General features: G+C 42.4%; 1 protein-coding gene across 2 annotated transcripts in view; it reads right to left on the bottom strand.

Annotated features, from left to right (window-relative positions):
* Positions 1 to 25,340, bottom strand: part of ush1c (Usher syndrome 1C) — an 89,795-nt gene that overhangs the window by 26,191 nt on the left and 38,264 nt on the right. For both annotated transcript variants that reach the window (XM_055649509.1, XM_055649508.1), the window contains exons 13-15: positions 23,064 to 23,129; positions 22,325 to 22,461; positions 19,545 to 19,624 (exon numbers count right to left, since the gene is read on the bottom strand). In XM_055649509.1, coding sequence (XP_055505484.1) covers positions 19,545 to 19,624; positions 22,325 to 22,461; positions 23,064 to 23,129 — 283 coding nt within the window. The remainder of the gene's footprint in view (positions 1 to 19,544; positions 19,625 to 22,324; positions 22,462 to 23,063; positions 23,130 to 25,340) is intronic.

Consider the following 25,340-nt stretch of genomic DNA (forward strand, 5'->3'; position numbering starts at 1 on the left):
CTGCACCTAATTTCTATGTTTCTAATTTCTATGTTTAGGAAGGAACTGCAGATGTTGGTTTAAGCCGAAGATAGATAGAAAATGCTGGAGTAACTCAGCGGGCCAAGCAGCATCTCTGGATAGAAGGAATGGGTGATATTTCGGGTCCAGACCCTGCTTCAGACTGAAGAAGGTCTGGATTGAACCCGAGTCTCTGACGTTGTGAGGCAGCAGCTCTACCAGCGGTGCTACTGTGGCACCTGTTTTTAAGACTTCAATCACTTATGGAACAAGAGGACAAACGAGATAAACGAAGAACTCAAACATGCTGTACATCTATTTCAAAATACATGCCTAAAGAAAAGGAATTAAATAAATTAAGATAAAATGTCCTTATTATTTACGTGCTTTCCTTTAGAACGAAATGACGAATTGTAGACTACCATTCGTTTTAACATTTCTGGTTGCTGTGAAATGAGAAAAGTATTAAGAATCACAACTCCAATTTAAATTCAGCACTTTGATGTATTAACATCCCGAGTTATTTGACAGGAGCCTTATTATTTACCAAAGGGGATTGAAGGCGATGAAGGGTTGATAAACCAAAAGTTCACTCAGTGAGGTAGACTTGGAGAAACAAGCAACTGCAGATGTTGGTTTATAAAGAACAAAGAAAAGTTCTGGAGTAACTCAACGGATCAGGCAGCATCCCTGTAGAATGTGGATAGGCATACAAAGAATGACCCAAAATACTGGAGTAACTTAAGGGGTCAAGCAGCATCCTTGGAAGTCACGGATAGGTGATGTTCTAGGTCACGACCCTTCTTTGAACACAGAGAGTGGAGGGTGGCTCGAAGGCGCTGCCAGGGGTGGTGGTGGAGGCAGATACAATAGTGGCATTTAAGTGGCTTTTAGATAGGCACATAGATATGGAAGGGATGGAGGGATGTGGATCATGTGAGATTAGTTTAACTTGGCATCATGTTCGGCACTGTCGTTGTCGGCCAAAGGGTCTGTCGTTTCTATGTAAGTAAGACCTGGTAATGACATTGTTAAGGCTTTACTTATAGAATTGGAATAAATAATTAATTGGAAAGTGATTTAACCAATGATTTGATTATAATGGAGGAAATGACTTCATGAATTAACAGAAGATCATTCGATAGACTTGGCACTTTTCATAGATCGCTATTCACCTTGCAATTGTATTTATCTTATACCTCCATCAGTCAATATAAAGCTTCAGAATTCAAAAGTTAATTCCACAATGCTAAAATCAATATGAAGTGTCTTTCTATTTTATGTACTTGTTACAGCAGATTTATACTCTCCAACACTGCTCTGGTTTCATATGTACCTAATCCATCTCATCGGAGTTATTACATTTTTTTAATTAGAGCATGTGTGAGAAATATTAGTTATAAGTAAAGCCTTAGGAAGTGTTGTAGAGCAGTGAGATCCAGGAGTACAGGGGCATAGTTCCCTGAAATTAACTTCACTGGTAGATTGGATGGTAAAGAAGCACTTTGGTACATTGGCCGTCATCAATCAGGGTATTGCACAGAGAAGATACGACACAAAATGCTGGAGTAACTCAGCAAGTTGACTGAAGAAGAGTTCCGACCCAAAATATCACCTATTCCTTTTCTCCAGAGATGTTGCCTGACCCACTGAGTTACTCCAGCATTTTGTGTCTATCGTTGTACAAACCAGCATCTACAGCTCCTTCTGACACAAATTGTGTATCAAAGTTGGTATGTTATGTTACAGTTGTGCAAGGCTGCCTGACCACCTGTAGGATTGTGTTCAGTTTTGGACACCCTGTTGTAGGAAGGATGTTGTTAAGCTGGAAAGAGTTACAGGGAGAGGTTGGACAGGCTAGGACTCTATTTCATGGAGTGCAAGAGGCGCAGGTGTGATGATTTTGGTGCATAAAATCATGAGAGGAATAGATAGGGTGAATTCACAGTCTTTTACTCAGACTAGCAGAATCAAGAACCACGGGACAAAGCTTTAAGGTGAGTGGGGAAAGACTTAATAGGAACCCGAGGTTCAACTTTTTCCATAGAGGGGATGGTGGATGTATGGTACGAGCTGCCAGAGGAGGTAGTTAGGTCAAGTCATGCAGGAAATTGCAGGGTTGTGGATGTAGCCCAGTACCATCACATAGATCTGATTCCCCACCATTGACTCCATCTGCACTTTACGCTGCCTCAGGAAAGCAGCAAACACAATCACTCAGCTCAATCCTTCTCTCTACTCCAGTCAGGTAGAAGGTACAGAACTTTGTAAGCGCGCACCACCAGAGTCAGGAACAGCTTCTTCCCCTCTGCGATCAGGCTTCTGAACGGTCCTTCCATAAGCTAAGGCACAATTCAGATTCTCCAACCGACCTCATTACGGTCATAGGACTTTGTCCCTGGAACTGTTGCACTACAATGCTGAGAACTATATTCTGCACTCTGCAGCTTCCCCTTTGCTCTATTTATTGTACTTGAGTTTGACTTGATCGTATTCATGTATGGTATTATACGAGTTGATTCGATTGCATGCAAAACAAAGCTTGTCACTGTACCTCAGTACACGTGACAATAATAACCCTAATCCTAAATGCCTCCCATCACACATGTGGCAGTGTCTGCAAATTGCACATTGGTCTTTTCATCCACCTTTGTATGCACACAAGCTGAGAAGCAAACTGACCCCGGACTGAACGATAAGATCCAAAAAGATGGAATAAATCAGTGGAACAGGCAGCATCTCTGGAGAGATGGAATCGGTGACGTTTTGGGTCGAGACCTTTCTTCAGACTGGTTAGGGATAAGGGAAACCTGAGATATAGATGGTGATGTGGAGAGATAAGGAACAATGACTGAAAGAGTCAGCCTAAGAAGAACAGAGTAATAATGATGATTTGTAGTCCATAACCAGTTTATGATGCGCAGAATGATGTCTTGACACTAATTTATTTCTTCAGTGGCTTATCGATAATTAGGTGACACAGGACAGTTTGATGAGCCAACTTTGGCATCCATCATTCGGCTAAATGATAGACTTCATAAGGATCCGCAATGGACAGATTAATATTAAGAAATGTTTGACTCCTTGATATATCACTGGCACACGGAACTCACTGATTCTTACAATGGGCGACAGACAGTTATATTGCAGTAAATCATTTTAAGTAGGTAATGTGGTAAATCATCAACAATAATAGGTTTAAAAAGATATGTGCTTTTGATTATGGACTCAAGATGGGAATTTGTTTAAATAGAACCAATTAATTCACTACAAATCATTCCAAGGCAAACACAGTACTGGGAAACAACGTGTATAGTAATGGTTGTGCACTCAGATTGTTTTTTTCTTGAAAGCCGGAGGTTGCAGGGAGAGCTGATAGAAGGATATAAAATTATTATGAAAGGCAGGGAGAGTATAGGCAGTCAGAACCTTTCTCCAAGATGGGAAAATTGAATACTATATGGCAGAGCTTTAAAATGTGAGGGGCTAATTTAAACAAGATGTGAGGGACAATTTTTCTTTACAAATAGGATGGTGAATACCTGAAATGCGCTGTCAAGGTTGGCGATGGAGGCATTTAAAGGATTTTGGATAGGGATATGGATTATGCACAGGTAGATAAGAGATGGTCTTGGAATCATGTCCGGCACGGACATTGTGGGCCGAAAGGCCTGTTCTCGTGCTGTACTTTCCATGTTCTATGTTCTAAATATGTTACTGGCAAATACACCTTTAGCAGTCAAAACAGATGTCCTGGGCAGGGACTTAATTCACTGAAAAAGTTATGTTTTTTTATTAAAAACAGCAAAGATAGCATACATTGAATTATTTTGGAATGAGATGTTCTTGAGTTGGATGTTGTTGAGCAAGATGTAACATATCAACCCTTTTACGAGGACATGTTACTTACGAAATAACCCATTGGAGTACTGCAACAAGTTTAAAATTCAGTATTGCCCTTAGAATACCCTGCAGACACTCACTGTTCATCCTTACTGTGTTTGTATAGTAGGTGTATTAACTAATGAAACATTAAAGAATATTAAAACACCATTTCCATGTTTTTGCATTAAGTATTGCATTGATCCATTCCCTTGTACAACTCTGACTAAAAAACACAAGCTCAATAATTGCAGTTACAACAAACTGCAGATTCTACTTTACAATAAAAAGACACAAAGTGCTGGGGTAACTCAGTGGGCCAGGCAGCATCTCGAGAACATGGATCTCCAAAGATGCTGCCTGACCTGTTCAGTTAGTCCTGCACTTTGTGTTTTTCTTCTCAATAATTGGAAGCGTGTTTGAATTATCGATTTAAAACTCATGCTCAATGGGAAGCCCATGACAACTTGCTAAAAACCTCATTCCTAAGTAGCACCCAGGACAGATCTTGAAAGGCTGAAACTCTAAGATGTCATGCTATCGAACCATCACCATCAAACTACGCAGTTGACTCCAATCACTCACCAGCAGATATATCCAGAGCTGCAGGCAATCACTGGATTTTCAGAACAGTTTAGCAATCCAGAAACAAGGAACTGCAAATGCTGGTTTACACAAAAGGGCACAGAGTGCTGGAGTAACTCAGCGAGTCAGGCAGCATCTCTGGAGAACATGGATAAGTGATGTCTCGTGTCAGTCTGAAGAGGGGCCCCAATCTGAAACGCCACCTATCCACATTCTCCAGGGATGCTGCCTGACCTGCTGAGTTACTCCAGCACTTTGTTTCCTTTTCAGCTTAGGAATCGGCGTGCCTGACTGCTGATTTATCACACATTGACCCAGAAGAGCATTCCATTCAAGGGATCTTCAATTCCACAATGTAGAGAAATTGCTTTGGTATAAAAATGATCCCACACCAAATAGTTATAAGATCATGAGAGGAATAGATAGGGTAAATGGAATATTTTACCCATAGTAGGAGAACCAGAGGACATACGTTTAAGGGGGGGGGGGGGGGGGGGGGGAAAGAAAGATTTAAGGGAAATCTGAGGGGCCATTTTTTTTTTAAACATACAGAGGTTGTTGGGTGTATGGTATGAGCTCCCAGGAGGTAGTTGAGGCAGGTACTATCACAACGTTTAGAAGACATTTGGACAGGTGCATGGCTTACGTATGACATGGGCGAACACAGGCAGCTAGAACTAGTGTAGATGGGGCATTTTCAGTCATACAACACGGCAACAGACCCTTCAGCCCAACTTGCCCATGCAAGCTGAAGGGTCTGTTTCCGTGCTGCATGAATCTATGAATAATAAATACAAGTTAAGTACGGAGCTTTTTTACAGGTAGATAATATTAGAGAAAGCAAACTTACCAGTTCCGATTTAACCCATGTTTTTTTAATCAGGCTGGGGCTAGGAGGCAGCATGACTGGTTTGGAAACCAATGGGCCCATTGGTCGTGTTTGCGTAGGTGGGCTTGGGGCAAGTTGCTGATGTTATGTGTAGTACATGATGAACAATCATCCATGACAGAGAGAAAGGGAAAGCACAATGTATTTGTGAATGAACTAGTGTCTAATAGAAATTCCACAATCCATTTTAATAAGATACTTGCTGAAAGCCATATCACTCTGCCACAAGACACGACAATAATAAACCTATTCAAAAATATATTCATCTAATATATGTTAAACTTTCTCAATTAAGCATTTCTGCCGACGACCTTGAAATGGGGAACAGCACATAGTCTAGGTTTCTTGTAGAAACTATAGATAATTAGGCAATTCATGTTTGGAAATAATGTAAAATTGCATTGTACCTTAAAAGACTAACATTGAGACGCAATTCAATGTAAAAGAACGATGAGGGAACAGTGGTTCTATTATAGCTCCAATTTCCCCCCACCTCCCAAAAAAAACTTCATTCTTAAGAAACATTTCCATATCCTGCCAATTGATGGATTTTAAAAAGTAATACAGTAATTAAGTGGCATGTATTCAAGAGCAGTTTACTTTAAATTTAGTTTAGAGATACAGGGACTGATTCCGCGCCGACCAGTGATCCCCGTTAAACTAGCACACACTACACATTAGGGACAATTTACACAATTTTTACCGAAGCCAATTAACCTACACACCTGCACCTCTTTGGAGTGTGGTAGGAAATCGGATCACCCATGTTGTCATGGGAAGAATGTACAAACTCCATACTGACAGAACCCATAGTCAGGATCGAACCTGGGTCTCTGACACTATAAGGCTGCAACTCTACCACTACGCCACTGTGTCACCAGGTCCAACATAAGAAGAGAAAATGCTCCCTATATCCAATGTTCAAAAGCAAAGATCTGTCTCTGATGCTAAGATTATACTAGGTCTCGCTGATTATTTGAGCTATTGTCTTGTCACATACCAATGGGTTATTGGATGCAGAAGAGATTTTGCTACCATGAGATGTATTCCTCATGACCTGAGACATATAAAGACAGATTAATCATCAATTTTGGGAATATAAATCATAACTATTGGTGGTAAATCACTTCAAACACATGCACTTTTCAAAGTAAGCAACATCTGACCAGTGAACCAAAAGGTAGGGTTCAGTTGACCAATTTAAAATATTAGATATTTATTCATTAATATATACATTCTAATTTTTAACTTTGTTGAGTTTTACCTTTGGTTATGCTGGTCACACACAAAAGTTGGAAACAAATATTCACCTCCATTTAACGCAAACTTCACACTCCAACACAGACATTCATTATCAACAGGGGAAAGCCAAAGGCCCATCTGCACTGATTTAACTGATTTACAGTTTTACCATGCAGTAACTATATCAGAAATAACACAAGTGCTTCACACAAAATGAAATGCAGGCTTTTGATCAGGGGCTTAATGGTCTGTAATATCTCCAAAAATGCAGCATTCACTCTATAGTAAATTGCTTTGCTATCCTGCAGCAGATTCTACATTTGGGCTTTGAATTGATAGAAAGCTACAGAATGGAAACTGGCCTACTGTGTCCACGCTGCCCATTGCTCGTCCCTTCACGCTAGTTCTATGTTTTCCCACTTTTGCATCCAATCCCTGCCACATGAGGGAACATTTACAGAGGGCCAATTAACTTACAAACCCTTTGGGATGTGGAACGAAACCCACACGGTCACAGGGAGAACGTGCAAACTCCACACACACAGACAGCATCTAAGGTTAGGATCGAACACACACACAGATGCTCTCTTCGATTTATGCAAGGATTATGCTCCGCAAACCCTTGCATAAGTTAGATGTTGCACAAGTCGGAAACGGAAGTGCTGTTGCACACGTGTAAATACTATTCGCCAGAGACTGGGGGGGGGGGGGGGGGGGGGGGGGTGCTCTGTGATTCAGAGCAGGTGGAAACTCCGAGGTGGAGATCATGGGGAGAGCTCCAAGGCAGAGACTACGGGGAGAGCTCCCACATGGAGTATTCACTGGAGTTTAGTAGGATGAGGGGGAATCTTATAGAAACATATAAAATTATAAAAGGACAGGACAAGCTAGATGCAGGAAAAATATTCCCAATGGTGGGCGAGTCCAGAACCAGGGGCCACAGTCTTAGAATAAAGGGGAGGTCATTTAAGACTGAGGTGAAAAAAAAACTTTTTCACCCAGAGAGTTGTGAATTTATGGAGTTCCCTGCCACAGAGGGCAGTGGAGGCCAAGTCACTGGATGGATTTAAGAGTGAGTTAGATACTCTAGGGGCTAGTGGAGTCAAGGGATACGGGGAAAAGGCAGGCACGGGTTATTGATAGGGGACGATCAGCCATGATCACAATGAATGGCAGTGCTGGCTCGAAGGGCCAACTGGCCTCCTCCTGCACCTATTTTCTATGTTTCTATGAGACACGGGGGCAGCTACGACATGGAGAGCACATGGGCGTCAGTGGGCTTAATGAATTGCTTACATAAGTGCAAGTTCCATAAGTAGCGTGTTACCTAAGACTGGCAGTGCTGCATATCAGATTTACCACACATAGATACAGTTCAATATGTAGAGCAAAGGGGAAGATGCAGAATATAGTTGCAGACAGGTTGGCACACAGCAACCACAATAAACCTCTTGCCTTCCAATACCTTGTGGCTGCTTGGATATGAACATTCACCAGTCCGGTTGTAAATCGGACTGTATGCAGCTTTTGGCCCAAAGCTCTGGGGCTCCCATTCACGACCAGAGTCCGGGGAGTAATAATTTGACTTATTTTCTCTTCCTTCGGGAATGGTGCCTTGGGAACGCGGGAAGGCAGTGGGATGGGTGGGCAGGGGCGGGGGGAGAGGTGTGGGTGGCAGCGGGGGCGCGGGAGGCAACGGAGGTGGCATCGGTGGCATCTTTGAGCCCGTGTTTGCGTGGCGCGGTGACGAGGACGGGGGAGGCGGAGCGGGCTTTTTACGTGGGGTCGGGATCGCTGGGGTCGGGGGCTTGGCGGGATAAGGCGAGGGGGTAAAATGGGACGCAGGCGGAGGGGGTGGCATCCGTTTCACCGGCGGATCAAACTGATCCAGGTTGATGTCGTCAAGATCCGTGGTGTGAAGCTGGAAACCGCCGGCAAATTTGCGCACAGATACTGACGGAGGAGGAGGTGGAGGTGGAGGTGGTGCAGTAGACCCCTGTTTGTGGACAACAGTTCTTTTAATAACTTCACAAAATCACACAATAAAATATGCACTCCAATAATAACTAAAACCATTATTTTTAAGACCCAGTTTCTCAAACATTTGTTGCTTTGGCAGCAATTACAGAAAATGTGGGCCCTCTAGTTACTGCGGCATAGAAACACGAATTCAAGTAAATTCTGAACCCAAAATGGTCGCAAAGTCAACATTAAATTAATCTCTTCTGCATGCATGTGATCCATTCCTCTCCATTCCCTGTGCATCTAAACGCCTCTTAAATGCCACTATTGTACCTGTCTCCATCACCCCAGCAGCATGTTGATACTTTATTAGGTTTCCTACCACTGCTGTTAATGGAAATGTTTCATGAAAATGTTTTCTCTTCATCCTCAAGGTTATATGTTAACTTGCTACCAATTCTTCACAACCAGACTCTTTTCCCCCCTTATAATTGTATGTGTGACGTAGCATCTCACTTAATTCTTTTAACAAGCATGGATGCATTTTATCCTTGTCAGAGAGTTTAACCTTGTTGTGTTTGGTTAGCTTCATGCCTTCCTTATCCTAAAGAAAACAATAGTCATCACAAATTCTCATCTCATTCATGACTTCTACTCATCTAATTTATCTTCCTGGCAGACACTGATGTAAGATAATTACTTAATGTCTCATCATTCCGCGATCGCTGTTGGCGATTTGAACTTTTCATTTTCTTCATGGTTCTATTTTCATACAAAGCTGCATCTGTGGCTGAGAAAAGATAACATCAGTGAAGGGCAGGAAAAAGTGCCTGAGGGAGCTTGGTGTGGGGCCTCGCATTGACCATTACTTTCTAAGAGGTAGGCCAAGTCAGTGGAGTGAAGCCCAGTGGCAGGTTAACCACCGCAGTCCACAGGGTATCAGCACCCCAGGCGAAACTCAACCAAGTACTGTCCCACCAACGGACACAAGTCCAGAGCCCAACCAGTTACAGTCAGTGGTAGAGAGGAAGATGGAAGGAAAAAAAGCCGAATGGAGCAGTCACTGACGGTGGCTGAAGAGAAAAGATGCTGTCTGGGCTGCCACGTGACCATCTAGAGGCTAACCATAAGACACACACCCAGGTCTGATCTCCCTGCAGTGGGCCTGCCTCGACTGATGGTGTCTTGTGATAAAAGGCCGAAACACCCAGTGATGTTGAGGTACACAACTGAAGATGTATCTGATTGGTAGCAAAATTATCTAGTGGTCATCCCCAAGAATACCAACTGTCAATTGTAGTGAAAAACCTTAGGGATTGTAACATCCCGTCCTACTAATCAATCATCCTGACACTCTAATTGATCATTTCATTTTGTTTTTGATTCCTTGACAATTTAATACTTTGTTTCCAGTTCATTTTGTCTTCTCTCTTAATCTCTGAACACACCTCTGCTGTGGTCCAGATACCAAGTACGTTCCTCTCTCATTATGGTCACATATTTTCATTCTGATTATTCATTCATAGATCTCATTTTAGGTTTTAGCCATGGTTTTTATGCAGGACATATTTTCTTGCAGTCTGTTGAACTTGCTTTAAATGTTTTCTTTTGAAAATCTGCCAAGATCATTGCCCATTTTAGTTTGTCCTCCAACTGATTTAGTTTTTCATCAACCTATCATTTTGATTCACCTATTTTCATTAAATTCACTTATTCTTAATTATATCCACACATATTCTGATTGGTATGGCGCAGATTTGACCTAATTTACCTTGGCTGTCTGCTCCTATTCAATATACCCAATCACAAGTCTGAAGAAGGGTCCCAATCCCAAATGTCGCCTGTACATTCCTCCTACAGATGCTGCCTGATCTGCTGAGTTCCTCCACGCTTTGTGTTTCGCTCAGGATTCCAGCATCTGCAGTTCCTTGTGTCTACACATTTCACGATGCCGATCCTCCTACCTACTTGTTTATGAAGAAACCTGAAATTTATTGTAGAAATAAGGAACTGCAGATGCTGCTTTACAAAAAAAGACACACAGTGCAGGAATAACTCAGCAGGTCAGGCAGCACCCATCGAGAACATGGATAGGTGATGTTTTTGGCCAGTACCCTTCTTCGGGTTGATTGGAGAACTTCTTGAAAGCAGGTATATCCCCAACTCTTTCCAGCTTTCTTCACCCCCAACTACAATTAGTCTGAAGAAGGGTCCTGAACTGAAACGTCACCTATCCATGTTCTCCAGAGATGCTGCCTGACCTGCTGGTTACACCAGCTCTTTGTGTGTGAAATATACTCTAGTAATCCTATTCCCTAATTACATTCGTACCTAACTAAACCTGGTAAACAGGGCCTGGATTTAATATATATGTTAACATTTCAGGCTGAAATATTCTAAAGAAAGAGAAAAAAAAGTACATCAATCTTAATGGTATCTAAATTGTATGATCATTTTCTGCCCAAAAGTTCCAAACCAAGAGACCATGCTAATTTGAGATTTCCAATTTTTGTAACTTGTCATAGTTTTATTGACAAGTCATCACAATAAGGTTGTCCTCATTAGCTGTTGAATTATTTCCATTCCCCTCCCCTCCCCTCCAAGTTACTCAAAATAATAACACCAAGTGCCTCACACAGTGCACAGATTTCTGAATTCTTGGATATATCACACTACTATTACCTCAAGGGATTCATTATCTGCTGAAGAGATTTGCTCTAACCGAGTCTGGCACAACTTCTCCACCCAGTGCTGGACTTTTGCAGATTCTTCCAAATCTTCCCGTTCTGTTTCAGAGACCTGAGGCAATGTACCGATAACTTAGCTCACTCTAGACACTTCAACAGATTGCTATATATGTAAATGTTCTTGCTGTTGTGTGGTGAACATTACTGAAAGGCGACCACATTTAATCAACTACCCACTTCAATTTTTTTCTCCACTGTCTATTACACATTTCTTAATTTAGTCAGGGATTGAGTGTTTAATGTTTACAGTCATAGACTGTACAGTTCCAAAAACATATGGGTTTGTAGGTTAATTGGCCCCTGTAAATTGTCCCTAGTGTGTAAGATAGAACTAGTTTCAGGGGTTATGGGACAAAGGTAGGAGAATGGGGTTGAGAGGGAAAGATATATCAGCCGTGATTGAATGGCGGAGTAGACTTGATAGGCCTAATGGCCTAATTCTGCCCCCAGAACCCATGAACTAGTGTACAGGTGATCGATGGTCAGCATGGACTCGGTGGGCCACTCTTGCATCACTAAACTAAATATATAGTCCTATCGGATGCAAACAAGCCCTTCGGCCCAACTTGTCCATGCCGGCCAAGGTGCCTAGCGTATGTCATTCCCATCTGTCCACATATTCCCCATATCCCCCTAAACCTTTCATATGTACCAACAACAGAACAATGGAATTCTTAGTTGCAGCAGCATAAGAGGCCTGTAAACACAGCACTCATAAATAACATGATAAACCAAAAAAAAACCCATTAAGATAAATCCCAATATTAGTGCAAAAAGCTTGCAAACAAAACAGTCCACTATTTAGTTTGTGTTTTGTTGTGTTCAAGCATCTAATGGTTGTTGGGAAGAAGATATTTAGTTTAATTTAGAGATGAGGAATAAACAAGGTTGTCTGATGAGTGGACTTCCGCAAGGATCTGTGTTTAGCCCCGGCTATTTGCCACCTATATCTCGAATTTGGCAGAGGAGGTCCCCAAAGCCCCCAATGACACAGTGTAGTCCTGAACTATCCTTTTCCCAACATATGTGGCATGTTGCCCTCTCCTGGGGATTAATATTTAGGCATTATCAGGGAAGCTTCTCATTTGGCTGCCTGGCTGATATTGATTACTTTATCAAGATACAGTGGGCTACAAATAATATATTTGTTATATAATAAATTAAAATTCTTTTTCTAATTAAAAACATAATAATCTTGCCCCCAGAAGTCCTTTAAAAATGCAAATAGACAATTTCCTTTCTCTGAATTTGCTGACAACTATTTAAGTTTAGTTTAGTTTAGAGATACAGTGTAGAAACAGGTCCTTCGGCCCACCAAGTCCATGCTGGCCAGTGATCATCCTACACTAGCACTCTCCTACACACTATCCTATGCATATATTTGTTCTATGATGTTAAAATGGGGTTTCTAATTAATAATAATACAACCCCCCCCCCCCAAGTCTATTTATTATGTAATTAGACCATTTCTTTTCTGTGAATTTGCTGACAACAATTAAGTTGATTTTAGTTTATTTTAGAGATACAGCACAGAAACAGGCACTTTGGCCCACCGAATCCACACTGACCATGATCACCACGCACACTAGTTCCACCCTACGCATTAAGGACAATTTGTAGAAACCGATTAACCTACAAACCTGTACGTCTTTGGAATGCTGGAAGAAACCGGAGCATCCGGAGAAAACCCATGCGGTCACAGGGAGAATACACGCCGACAGCACCCGTAGTCAGGATCAAACCGGGGTGTCTGCAGCTGTAAGGCAACAACTACCGCTGCACCACTGTGCTGGCATTATCAATGATACTTCTTATTTAACAGCCTAGCAGATATTGAATGGTTTATCAAGATACAATAGGTTACAAATAATATGTTATGTACGTTAAAATGCTGTTTCTAATAAATAATTTACAATTTCACCCCCAAAAGTCCTTGATTATAGAATTAGACCATTTCCTTTTTCTAAATTTACTGACAACTACGTAAGTATTGCAATTACATGCACGTTCATCTGACCACCTGCAGTTCCAATGTACCTCTTGGACAAGTCGATTTATTTTCAATTGTTTTTCTTTCTCCAACATTTCCTCTTTCTCTATTGCAAGTTTCTGTTCAAATTCCAGTTCCTTCTTATTCTTCCTCTGGTCAAATAATATCTCAGCCCTGGACTTCTTCCTCTCCTTCTCTTTCTGACATGGGTTAATGCAGAGATTAAACAAAAAATACAAAGTGCTGGAGTGACTCAGCGGTTCAGGCAGCATCTCTGGTGAACATGGATAGGTGACGTTTCGGGTTGAGACCCTTCTTCAGACTGATTGTGGTGGGAAGGGGGTGGGGAAAAAGTAGGTGGAGGCAGGACAAAGCCTGCCAAGTGATAGGTGGATACAGTTGAGGGGGGACTTTGATAGATAGATGGTTGGACAAAAGCCAGAGATGAAGAGACAAAGAGTGTGAGATCAAGTGCAAGAGATGCAAATTGTGAAGCAAGAGGAAGGAATATAGGCGGAGGGATAGAGGGGTGGGGGTGGGGGAGGGAGAGAGATGGGTGTGAATCCAGCTGGGGCATAGGGAAAAGAGGGGATGAGGGGGGGGGAAGAGATGTTAACAGGTCAGTTACCTGAAATTCAATGTTCATACCGTTCGAAATATGGAGACACTTTTATGGAAAAACCATCAGTTACAAGCACTGCACTCAAAATTGAACTCAGCACAGCAACAGTAAAACAATAAAATATCTGCAAAAACACAGAAAATGTAATGCTCATTGGCAAACCCATGCAAAACCAAAAGTAAAAAGGCCATTTAAAAGACAGAGGAGTAGCTCCGAATATTTTAAATTTTCTATTCCTGCCTTCTTGTCCCACTGATGAGTTATTGGTTCCGTTTCAATTGAACAGAGCATCGAGCTATAATAATTCAGGGGAAGGATGGCCATGTGTGCCAGTTCAGGTAATAATTGCAAACATTCGGACTTACGCAGAGTTTACTGCTCACAATTCCTCGAATAACCAATACCATTTCATTTAACATCTTAAAGCATTGTGTTCAGTTTTGGTCACCATGTTCTAGGAAAGACGTTGTCAAGTTGGAAAGGGTGCAAAGAATGTTGCCAGGACTTAAGGGCCTGAGTTAAAGGGAGAGATTGAGCAGGCTAGGATAAAGGGCGATCTTATGGAAGAGTAGAAAATCATGAGAGGAATAGATCGTGTGCACAGTCTTTTGCCCAGGGTAGAGAGCCAGAGGTTTAAGGTGAGGAGGGAAAGATTGAACCTGAACCTGAGAGACAACTTGTGCTTTTACACAAAGGATGGTGGGTGTATGGAATGAGCTGCCAGAGGAGATCGTTGAGGCAGGTACTGTCATGTTTAAGAAACATTTAGACAGGTACATGGATAGGATAGGTTTAGAGGGAAATGGGCCAAATGCAGACAGGTGGGACCAGTATAGATGGGGATGTTAGTCGGAGTGTGTAGGTTGGGCCAAAGGGCCTTGTTTCCACGCTGTATGACTTTCTGATTCTTAGTGGTGATCTTTATCATTTTAACATCTTTAAATCTTATGTTCCAACTTCTTGGGGAAAATAACACTAACTGGGTGATGTTAATGTCCAGACCAGAAAGGTTCTGAGGAGATTGTGGAGGGAAAGTTACTTCCAATGGAGTTGTTGAGACATAGAGACGGCGTTATCTGGGCCAAAGTTATATTGGTACAAATGCCAGAAAAAAATGATTGGACTGACCTGATGTCATTGAGCCATTTTATTTTGTTGCACATTTTGTTCATGTCCTCTGGTTCTCGATTCCCTCTACCCTGGGCAAAAGACTGTGTGTTTACCCAATCTATTCCTTTCATAATTTTATACACCTTACAAGATTACCCCTTATCTTCCTGCACTCCAAGGAATAAAGTTCCAGCCAGTTCAACGTCTCCCTATAACTCAGACCCTCGAGTCCTGGCAACACCCTCGTAAATCCTCTTAGTACACTTTCTAGCTTGACAGCATCTTTCCTAAGACATGGTGACCAATATTCTAAATGTGGCCCCGTCAACATCTTATACAACTGCAACAAGACCTCACAACTTCTATACTCAATGGCCCGTGTCAACGTGTTCGGCACGGACTAGAAGGGTCGAGATGGCCTGTTTCCGTGCTGTAATTGTTATATGGTTTATATGGTTATATCTCTAAAGATGAAAAATAATTACATTTAGTGAAAGTTACCTGACATTTCTAAACACTGACAGCAGAGGTCAGCAGAGAGGCACTATCTCATATACTATGCTGGGCAATTAATTAGCTATTGAACTGTTAACATTTAGCTGGATTGGTCAAAACTGGTGGAGCACTCAAAGTGTAGGGAAGAGTGCCATGTTTATTTATTAATAATAGATTTTGGTAGAGTTCAAAGCAGTATTTAAATATTTTTAATTAAGAAGGGTCGCGACCTGAAACGTCGTATGTCCATTTGCCTCCAGAGGTGCTACCTGACCCGCTAAGTTACTCCAGCAATTTGTGTTTCATTTATGAATTAATTAGAAAGCTTTGAATATCTAGGAGAATCCATGATTGGGACCTGCTCAACTTTTCACAATGAATGAAAGAATGTGTAAAAATATGCTGCAGTTCTTTAAAAAAGACTTGGGCATAAAGTCAGACAGCACAGAAACAGTGCCTTCAGCCCAATGTATCCATGCCAAATAAGGTGACCCATCTACACTAGTCCATAAATGGGCCATCTTCCCCAGCCAACAAATGGGTATTTTGGATTGCCACCCTTCCTGAGGTCATCTGCTGCTGGCCCTGCCCCTTTTCTCTCCTAAGGTTTATTTCCCCCACCTCTACTTTCAGTCTGAAAAGGAGGGTCCCGACCCTAAATGTTCACTATTCTTCTCCAGAGATGCTGCCTGAGCCACTGAGTTTCACCGGCATTTTGTGTCTATCTTTGGTATAAACCAGCATCGGCAGCTCCTTCCTGAACAATAAACCTTCATTACTGTGAAAAAGAAAGCTCAATGATACTCTACGACTTAAAGAAAATGTAGCTCTCATCAAGAAATTCAGTTTCTACTCTGCCATGCAAGTCTCATACTTTGCATAAAAGCTTTCAAAATGGTAATTGAGGTGGCTGACAATCTCATTTAGATCCCCACGCTAGTGATATGGCTGGGATAATATGGGATGCAAGGATGTGAAACATCAGAACAGGGTAAAAGCAGGTGGGAGCAGGTGACTAGGAACTGCAGGCATTCACAAAACAGAAACTGAAAGTTGATGTATTTGTCTATATTTCTTAAAAGAAAAACACTCGATTTTGACAAGCAATGATATTAGGTGAGGAGAAAACAGAACCGAACCAAAGATCGCGTCAGAGAACCAAAAATAGCAAAAAATAGCAGCACCACAGCATTCAGGTCAGAGTCACAATGTACGTGAAGTGTTGCAAAGCTGTGCTTTGAATTAAAACACAAAGTGCTGGAGTAGCTCAGCAGGTCAGGCAGCACCTTTGAAGGGAATGGACAGGCGATGTTTTGGGTCAGGACCCTTCTTCAGGCTGATGTTTCTAGTCGGGACCCTTCTTCAGGCTGAAACATTGCCTGTCCATTCCCTTCAAAGCTTCTGTCTGACCTGCTGAGTTACTTCAACACGTTGTGTCCTATTGTGCATGAACCAACGTCGCAGTTCCTTGTTTCTACAAATTAGATAACCCTATGGCTTTACTTCCCACTTTGACATTAAGTCAGCTACATCGTCTAATGATTTTGATTATTAAACACAGGTATTCAAGCATTCAAGGGTTAACTCATGATGAGCATTTGAGGCCTGTACTCACCGGGCCTTTACTCACCGGGCCTGTACTCACTGGCGTTTAAAAGGATGAGGGTGGATCTCATCAAAACGTACCGAATAGTGAAAGGCCTGGATAGAGTGGAGAGGATGTTTCCACTAGTGGGAGAGTCTAGGGCCAGAGGCCATAGCCTCAGAATTAAAACACCTACTTTAAAAAAAAGATGAGGAGTCCATTTTTTTTAGTCAGAGAACATCTGTGGAATTCATTGCCACAGACGGCTGTGGGCGCCAAGTCCATGGATATTTTTAATGGCAGAGATTGACAGATTCTTAATTAGTAAGGGTTAGAGGTTATGGGGCGAAAGCAGAGGAATAGGAATAGAAGGAAAGATAGATCAGCCATGATTAATCTTGATGGGCCGAATGGCCTAATTCTGCTCCTGAGACCTATGAACTTATACTTCCCCGGACATTCGATATGCCACGTCAAAGTGATGAAATAACTTTTTCACGAAAAACTGCAGAGGTAAATAGCAGAATGAGAAAGATACAAACACAAACAATACCAGTCCACAAAGAATAAACCAGAGCAAGTTCTCAGACCATTACCACCCTCTACCTTTGGTGTGCTGGGATATTTGCCTTCGTATTGATAAAACCAACCAATTGCTAAGAATAAAAGAAAAGAAATGCAGTTAGGATAATGAACGAGGATGCAGTGGCTCACCCACCAATATTGATGTGATACAACTCTTCGTGAGGTCGCCAGACCGACAGCAGAGAATCAGTTACTGGGAAAGAAAATTGATTAACCTTTATGCAATGCTGAACAAATTTTTACCTGCAACGTCTTGTGCGTCTATACAGCTTAACATTCTACCTGCAAATATTTGTGCATTTTAATACTGTAACTTTCAACTTATTGTGCATCTTTTCATCACACACAGAAATTTTGAATGGTCTCACTTTTTTGAAATTACTTTGAGCTAAATATAGGTGAAATACTGCACGATAACTTCTTTATGTCGATGCCCACAACTCTTCCGGTGAGAGTATGCAATTGTAATCTTGCTTGGTGGTGGTGGCGTATTCCATGTTGGAGATTAGTCAGGAAATCACCAGGGGAAGTGGACAACAGGCACTTTCACATTCAGGCAAGCATATGTGGGAATCCCAAACTTGGAGGCACTTCTGTACCAGAATTCCAACAGTTCTGGGGAGAATGCTGGCACTTTTAAACATAGAATTGTGCAGCTCAAGAACAGGCCCTTCGGCCCACAATGTCTGTGCTGAACATGATGCCAAGTTAAACTGTTCTCATCTGCCTGTACATGATCCATGTCCCTCCATTCCCTGTATTTCCACATGCCTATCTAAAAGCCTCTTAAATGCCACGATCGTATCGGTCTCCACCATCACCCCTGGCATGGTGTTCCTGACCCCCACCACACTCTGTGTAGAAAACTTGCCCTGCACATCACCATTAAATTTCCAGTCTCACCCAACATGCCCTATAGGGTTGGGTATTTCCACCCTGGGAAAAGGTTCTGATTATCCACTCTCTTATGCCTCTGAAATGTTATATAATTCTATCAAAGCTCCCTGAATTCTAACGTTCCAGAGAAAACAATCCAAGTCTGTCCAAACTCTCCGTGTAATTCATACCCTCGAATCCAGGCAGCATTCTGGTCAACCTCCTCTGTACCCTCTCCAAATCCTCCACATTCTTCCTGTAATGGGGCGACCAGAACTGCACATAATAATACCCCAAATGACCTTTTTTGGAATGTTGAGGTCCGTGTTTTGAAAATTATGACAAATCTTCAGACTGCAAATTCAATTATGATTGTCACATTATGAGATGGTCTTATCATATTTGTAAGCAGAGAATTAATACACATTCATGGACATTTGTGATCCATGGAAGATAGTAATGAATTTTGCCGGACAAATTCTATATAAGAAAGCAGCGGGCCAGGCAACATTTGTGGAGAGAATGGACAGACAATGCTTCAGGTCGGGACCCTTCTTCAGTCTGTCCAATCCTGCCACAGATGCTGCTTAACCCCCTGAGTCCCTTTGTGCTCAGATCAAGATTCCAGTATCTGCAGCTTCTTGGGTCACTGGATGAGAAATATTAGTTTCATACAATAGTGTTAGTAATTGGACATAACATGGAAACATAGAAAATAGGTGCAGGAGTAGGCCATTCGGCCCTTCGAGCCAGCACTGTCATTCAATATGATCATGGCTGATCATCCAGAATCAGTACCCTGTCATTGAGCCTTTGCAAAACAGAATTGGGAGACATGAACTAAATAAGTGTAGTTAGGTGAGTCTCACACACACCATCACAATTTAACCTAACACGCTTTTTTGATTGCCAGGTGGAATTTTTGAATACAGCGCACCATCCCAAGCCCTCAGCTATGAAATTATCCACCAAACCTGATCCTTTCTCAATTCCACAGCTTGTTCTGTCAGTTCATCCGCTGTTAATTGAGTGTGATCGTCGGTCGTTGTGTCTTCTGGGAAAGAAAAGTAAAGGAAGGGCAAGAACAAGACTTGGTTCAGCACAAACATTTCTCTCCTTCTGAGGCAAAAGTAACCTGAGAAACGTCACAGAACTGTGCGTGGTAGATCACGTTGGAGCTAATTTCTAATCCGAGAAAGCTCTGATTGATCCAACACCCCATAAGCCCCACTAGGATTCTTCCCAGCTATTATCAGGCTACCTAACCGTCCTGTCACGAACTACAGAGCAGTTTTGACCTCCCATCTACTTCGTTGGAGACCACCAGACTATCTTTAATCAGACTTTCACTGGACTTTATCTTGCACTAAACATTATGCCTTATCCTGTATCTGTACACTGTGGGCTGCTTGATTGTAATCATGTAGTCTTTCCACTGACTGGATAGCGCACAATAAAAAGCTTTTCACCCTGCCTCGGTATCGCGACAATAATAAACTAAACTAAACAATAATAATATTTCTACCGTCTATTTTCTCTGTAAGCATTTGTCCTAATGTAAGAAAGAGGTCATTTTTTGAGAACTGATTATCCATCAACTGATGATTTTGAGAAACCCAGATTGGCAAAACGTATGACATGTTTCATCGTATTTATTGTAAGAAATTGATTTTAAAATGTGGATGAATGTTTAACCTTTTTTAGGTGTTTCGATAATATTTTTATCTTTAAAATGTTCAGTAAATTAAGCTGGACATTTATTGTAGTTTCTTGTCTAGTTTTCTTTGTGTTAATGCCCATGGTTGAGTCAGGTACTTGAGCCGAGAAATTCTTTGCTGCAATAAAAGGCAAGTTAAATCAGGAGTTCTCAGCAGTTCAGTGGAGATGGACTATCAAAGATGACAAGGACAATCTAGACACCTACTGCTCTCCCCCACCCCACTGCATCCCACAACTTAAGGTGGCAGGGTGGCGCAGCAGAAGATTTGCTACCTTACAGCGCCAGAGACCCGGGTTCGATCCTGACTATGCATGCAGAGTTTGTACGTTCTCCCCGTGACTGCGTAGGTTTTCTCCGGGTGCTCCGGTTTCCTCCCACACTCCAAAGATGTACAGGTCTGTAGGTAATTGGCTTCGGTAAAGATTGTAAATTGTCCTCAGTGTGTAGGATAGTGTTAGTGCACGGGGATCGCTGGGTCGAAGGACACATTTCCACGCTGTATCTCTAAAGACTAAAGCCTAATTTGGTTCACAGCAAAAAAATGAACAAGCACCGTGAGTTTGGGAGGGAAAACAGATGCAACTTGCCACTGTTTTGACCTCTCTTTAGTCAAGTTGGTTCTGCAAATTATTTTATATAATCTAAAAATACTAAGATTGCCGAGCTTTAACTTGGCCTTGAAACATACCTCAGAAACCAAACTAATCTCAGACGTCAGTGACATGATTTTTGCATTCCATTTTGTTCTTTCTTGGTGCTATGCATTCCCTAGTGAAGATTGCAGACTATTCTTCAACTGAGAGCCACAAATTGAAGCAATCTTGTTGATTTACAGCCATCTAGTCCACTACCTGACAAGACTTCTAAATGTGTCATTAGTCTCATACACCAGTTGTTAGACTTTCTCCAAATTCTCAGAATCTTTCAAATTTCTTACAACATTTGCAAATATGTAATTGAAGAACCTTTAGATTGTGTTTTAGTTACTTGAAGCTGATTATGATACATTTAGTTTAGTTTAGTTTAGAGATACAGTGTGCAAACAGACCCTTTGGCCCACAGAATCAGCGCAGACCAGCGATCACCAATATACTATAGATGAACTGCGGTAGTCCATATACTCGTTCAAATCCACACATTTGGGGCAATTTACAGAAGACAATTTACGTATGGCCTCGTGGGGCCGGTCCCACTTCGATCGCTGGAGCCGTATGGAGTTGTGCTGAACTGGTCCCAATATCGCACGGGGCTCTGAAAAACTGACCGTGTATAAAAATTCCGCGCGGCAACAGCCTGCCAGCCCGCAGCCGCCTCGACGTTGTGTAACTCACTCGACCTCCGCGCGGCTCCCGCTTCTGGTTTGGTCGAGCTTGCCGCATGCCATACGGCTCAAGCGACCATGTTAGGTCGCGCTTGCGCATGCAGGTCATGGGACAGGCCCTTAAGAAATCTGCAAGTCTTTGGAATGTGGCAGAAGATGGGAGCATCTGGAGGAAACCCATACGGTCACAGGGAGAACATACACACTCTGTACAGAAAGTACCCGTAGTCAGGATCAAACCCAGGTCTCTCTGCTGTAGGGCAGCAACTCTACCGCTGTGCCACCTGTACATCAGGATATAAGTTTGATTCCCCAAGTTTAAATCAATTTAAGCACATCAAAAAAATGTATTGGCGATAAACTTGTGATAAATGTAGTAAGTGATTTTTAGTTTTATTTAGAGTTACAAAATGGAAACAGGTCCTTTGGCCTACAGAGTCCACCCGGACCATCGATCACCTGTTCACACTAGTTCTACGTTATCCCACTTTCGCATCCTCTCCCTACACACCAGGGGCAATTTTACATTTTTTCCCCGGATTGTGGGATGAAACTCGAGGAAACCCACGCGATCACATGGAAAATGGGTACATTCCACACACAGGCAGCACCCGAGGTCAGGATTGGGCCTGGGTCTCTGGCGTGAAGGCAGCAACTCTACCAGCAGCACCACTGTGCCGTTCCAAATTTCTTTCAGCACAAAAGTATCTTACTTTTACTTTCCGGCGGAGGATGTGGAATTATATCAGCTCCTGTAGACATTAGACTTCTGGGTTGCTCCCGTCCCCGATCCCGTTCTCCCCAGTCTTCATCCCATTCCTTCTTGAACTTCTGTTCTTGCACTTCAATCCTGCAGGCAAGACAAATCACACTACTCCATACACAGTGGAAAAATCATTCTTGTGTTCTGCACAACCTTGAGTTTCTTCACCTTCAATGGCACAGAGAAAGACCCTAACACAAGGAATGTCAAACAAATGGAATGGTTTTGACATTATCCAAGTGAATCCTTGAAAGAAACCTAATGAAAGAACCCAGTGGCGTTTAAGAGCTTTTTGGGTAGGCACATGGATATGCAGGGAAAGGAGGGATATGGATTACGTGGAATGCCAAAGGTTTCGGGGACACCTGATAGAAGCATATTAAATTATGAGAGACAGAGATAGGGTAGACAGTCGGAAACTTTATCCCCCAGGGTGAAAATATCAAAGACTAGAGGGCATAGCTTTAAGGTGGAATTCATTGCCACCGATGGCTGTTGAAGCACATGGATATTTTTAAGGCGGAGATGGACAGATTTTTGATTAGTGCGGGTGTTAGGGCTTATGGGGAGAAGGCAGGAGAATGGGGTTGAAAGGAAAAGACAGACCAGCATGATTGAACGGCAGAGTAGACTTGATGGGCCAAATGGCCTAATTCTGCTCCAGGAACTTATTAACTATGAACACTTACTGTTCAATTTCTTTTTGAAATCTCTCTTGTTCTTCCGCAGTTTTCTGTGTTATCTCCAACTTCCTTCTAAAATATGAAAAATTGTTTTAAAATTACAACATTGTTCTCTTTCAAATACAAGATTAACAGCTGTGTTTTGTATAATCCATGCAACAGCTTGTTAAAGCCGAGAGCAGTGCATCGCAGGAACAGGCCCTTCAGCTCACAATGTCAGTGTTGAACGTGATTTCAAAGCAAACTAATCTCCTCTGCCGGCATAAGATCCATTCCCTGCCTTTGCATGTGTCTATCTAAATGTCTCTTAAACACCACTATCATATCTGCCTCCACCACTACCCCTGGCAGCACATTCCAGGCACATTCCATGCAAACAGTCCCTTCCGCCCACTGAGTCCATGCCGAGTCATCCCACTTTCTGTGTCATTCATTCCCTACACACTAGGGGAAGGCCAATTAGCCAGCAAATCCCCACGTCTTTGGGATGTGGGAGCAAACCAGAGCACCCAGAGAAAACCCACAATGTCACAGGGAGAGCGTGCAAACTCAGACAGCATCCGTAGCCAGGATCGAACCCGGGTCTCTGGTACCGTGAGCAGCGGCTATACCAGCTGCACCATTGTGTCGCCTCTGTTCAAGATGATACAGAATCCCATGTTATCAACAGTAAAAGTCTTTAGGTATCCCATTATTTTGACCAATTGGAACGGCACAGTGGTACTGTTGGTAGAGTTGCTGCCTCACATGCCAGAGACCCACTTGAATGCATTGTTGCCTATTATTCACACAGCTGTTTGTGGTATCTTGTGGCATATACTAGATTTAAATAGAGTAGGGAATAGCCCAGAGTAGGGGAATCGAGAACCAGAGAACATAGGTTTAAGGTGAGGGGGTGGGGAAGATTCAATAGGAAATTGGGGGGGGGGGGGAGGGTGTTGTGTGTATGGAACGAGCTGCCGGAAGAAGTAGTTGAGACAGGTACTATCACAACGTTCAAGAAATATTTGGACAGGTAAATGGATTGGTTAGATTTAGAGGGATATGGGCTAAACGCTGGCAGGTGGGACTAGTGAAGATGGGACATGTTTGTTGGTGTTGCCAAGTTGGGCTGAAGGGCCTGTTTCCATGATGTATGACTCTCTAAATGTTAGTGGTGTATCGGGATTTACTGGCATCCTGTGAAATTTGGGGGGCGAGATACCACAATAAAACCTGACCTATTCGACGATTATGAGATACAAAACCTAAAACCCAATATAGAAATTCACTAAAGAGGACATAAAGTGCTGGAGTAACTACAGCAGGGCAGGCAGTATCTCTGGAGAACACGGATAGGACCCTTCGTCAGACGACTTCAGGTGAATGGGCAGCTCTTCTATCTATCAGAAGGGCCGAATGGCCTATTCCTGCACCTATTTTCTATGTTTCTATGTTTCTATCTGTGCCAACCTGTACGTAATCCACATCCCTCCTTTCCCCACACATTCAATTTCCTTTATAACAATATAAATAAATGAAATTATTGTACATTTGTTGCAAAATCCTTCCTGTAGAATACAATAGCATATGATTTGTTATTTTTTGAATTACATTAGGGTGGAATGGAATTGCCTGCTGTTAGAATGATAAATTATAGGACTGAACACAAGTGAAAAGGAAATGAGTCATCTAGATTTTCAGCCAACCTGCCGTCTGGCTTAGATGAGAGTTTGTCAAGAGTCTGTAATCTCTCAAAGTAATTGAAAGCTGAACTGTTTGTATAATGCACTGAGCAAAAGTGCTCTATTAGAAAATGAAAGCTGACATTTCCTATTCTGAACACACACTGTTATGCATTCACGATAGAAACCTGTTGTATAATGAGTCACCATATCGGTAGCAAAGTGATGCAGCAGGTAGAGCCGTTGCCTCACAGCACCAGAGACTGTGTGGAGTTTGCACGTTCTCCCTGCGACTGTGTGGGTTTCACTAATTATCCTAGTAATTATCACTTTGGGCATTTGGATTTAGAAACAAGGAACTGCAGATGTTGCTTTACAAAAAAAAAAACACAGAAAGTGCCGGAGTAACTCAGTGGACCAGGCAGCATCGCTGGAGAACATGGATGGGCGACGTTTCAGGTTGTGACCCTTCTCCCATAGGCACAGTGGTGCAGCTGGTGGAGTTGCAGCCTCACAGCGCCAGAGACCCGGGTTCGATCCTGATTATGTTGCTGTCTGTGTGGAGTTTGCACATTCTCCCTGTGACTGTGTGGGTTTCCACCAGCTGTTCCATTTTCCT

This window comes from Leucoraja erinacea, chromosome 18 (assembly GCF_028641065.1).
Source record: "Leucoraja erinacea ecotype New England chromosome 18, Leri_hhj_1, whole genome shotgun sequence".
In the NCBI taxonomy this organism is placed as follows: Eukaryota; Metazoa; Chordata; class Chondrichthyes; order Rajiformes; family Rajidae; genus Leucoraja; species Leucoraja erinaceus.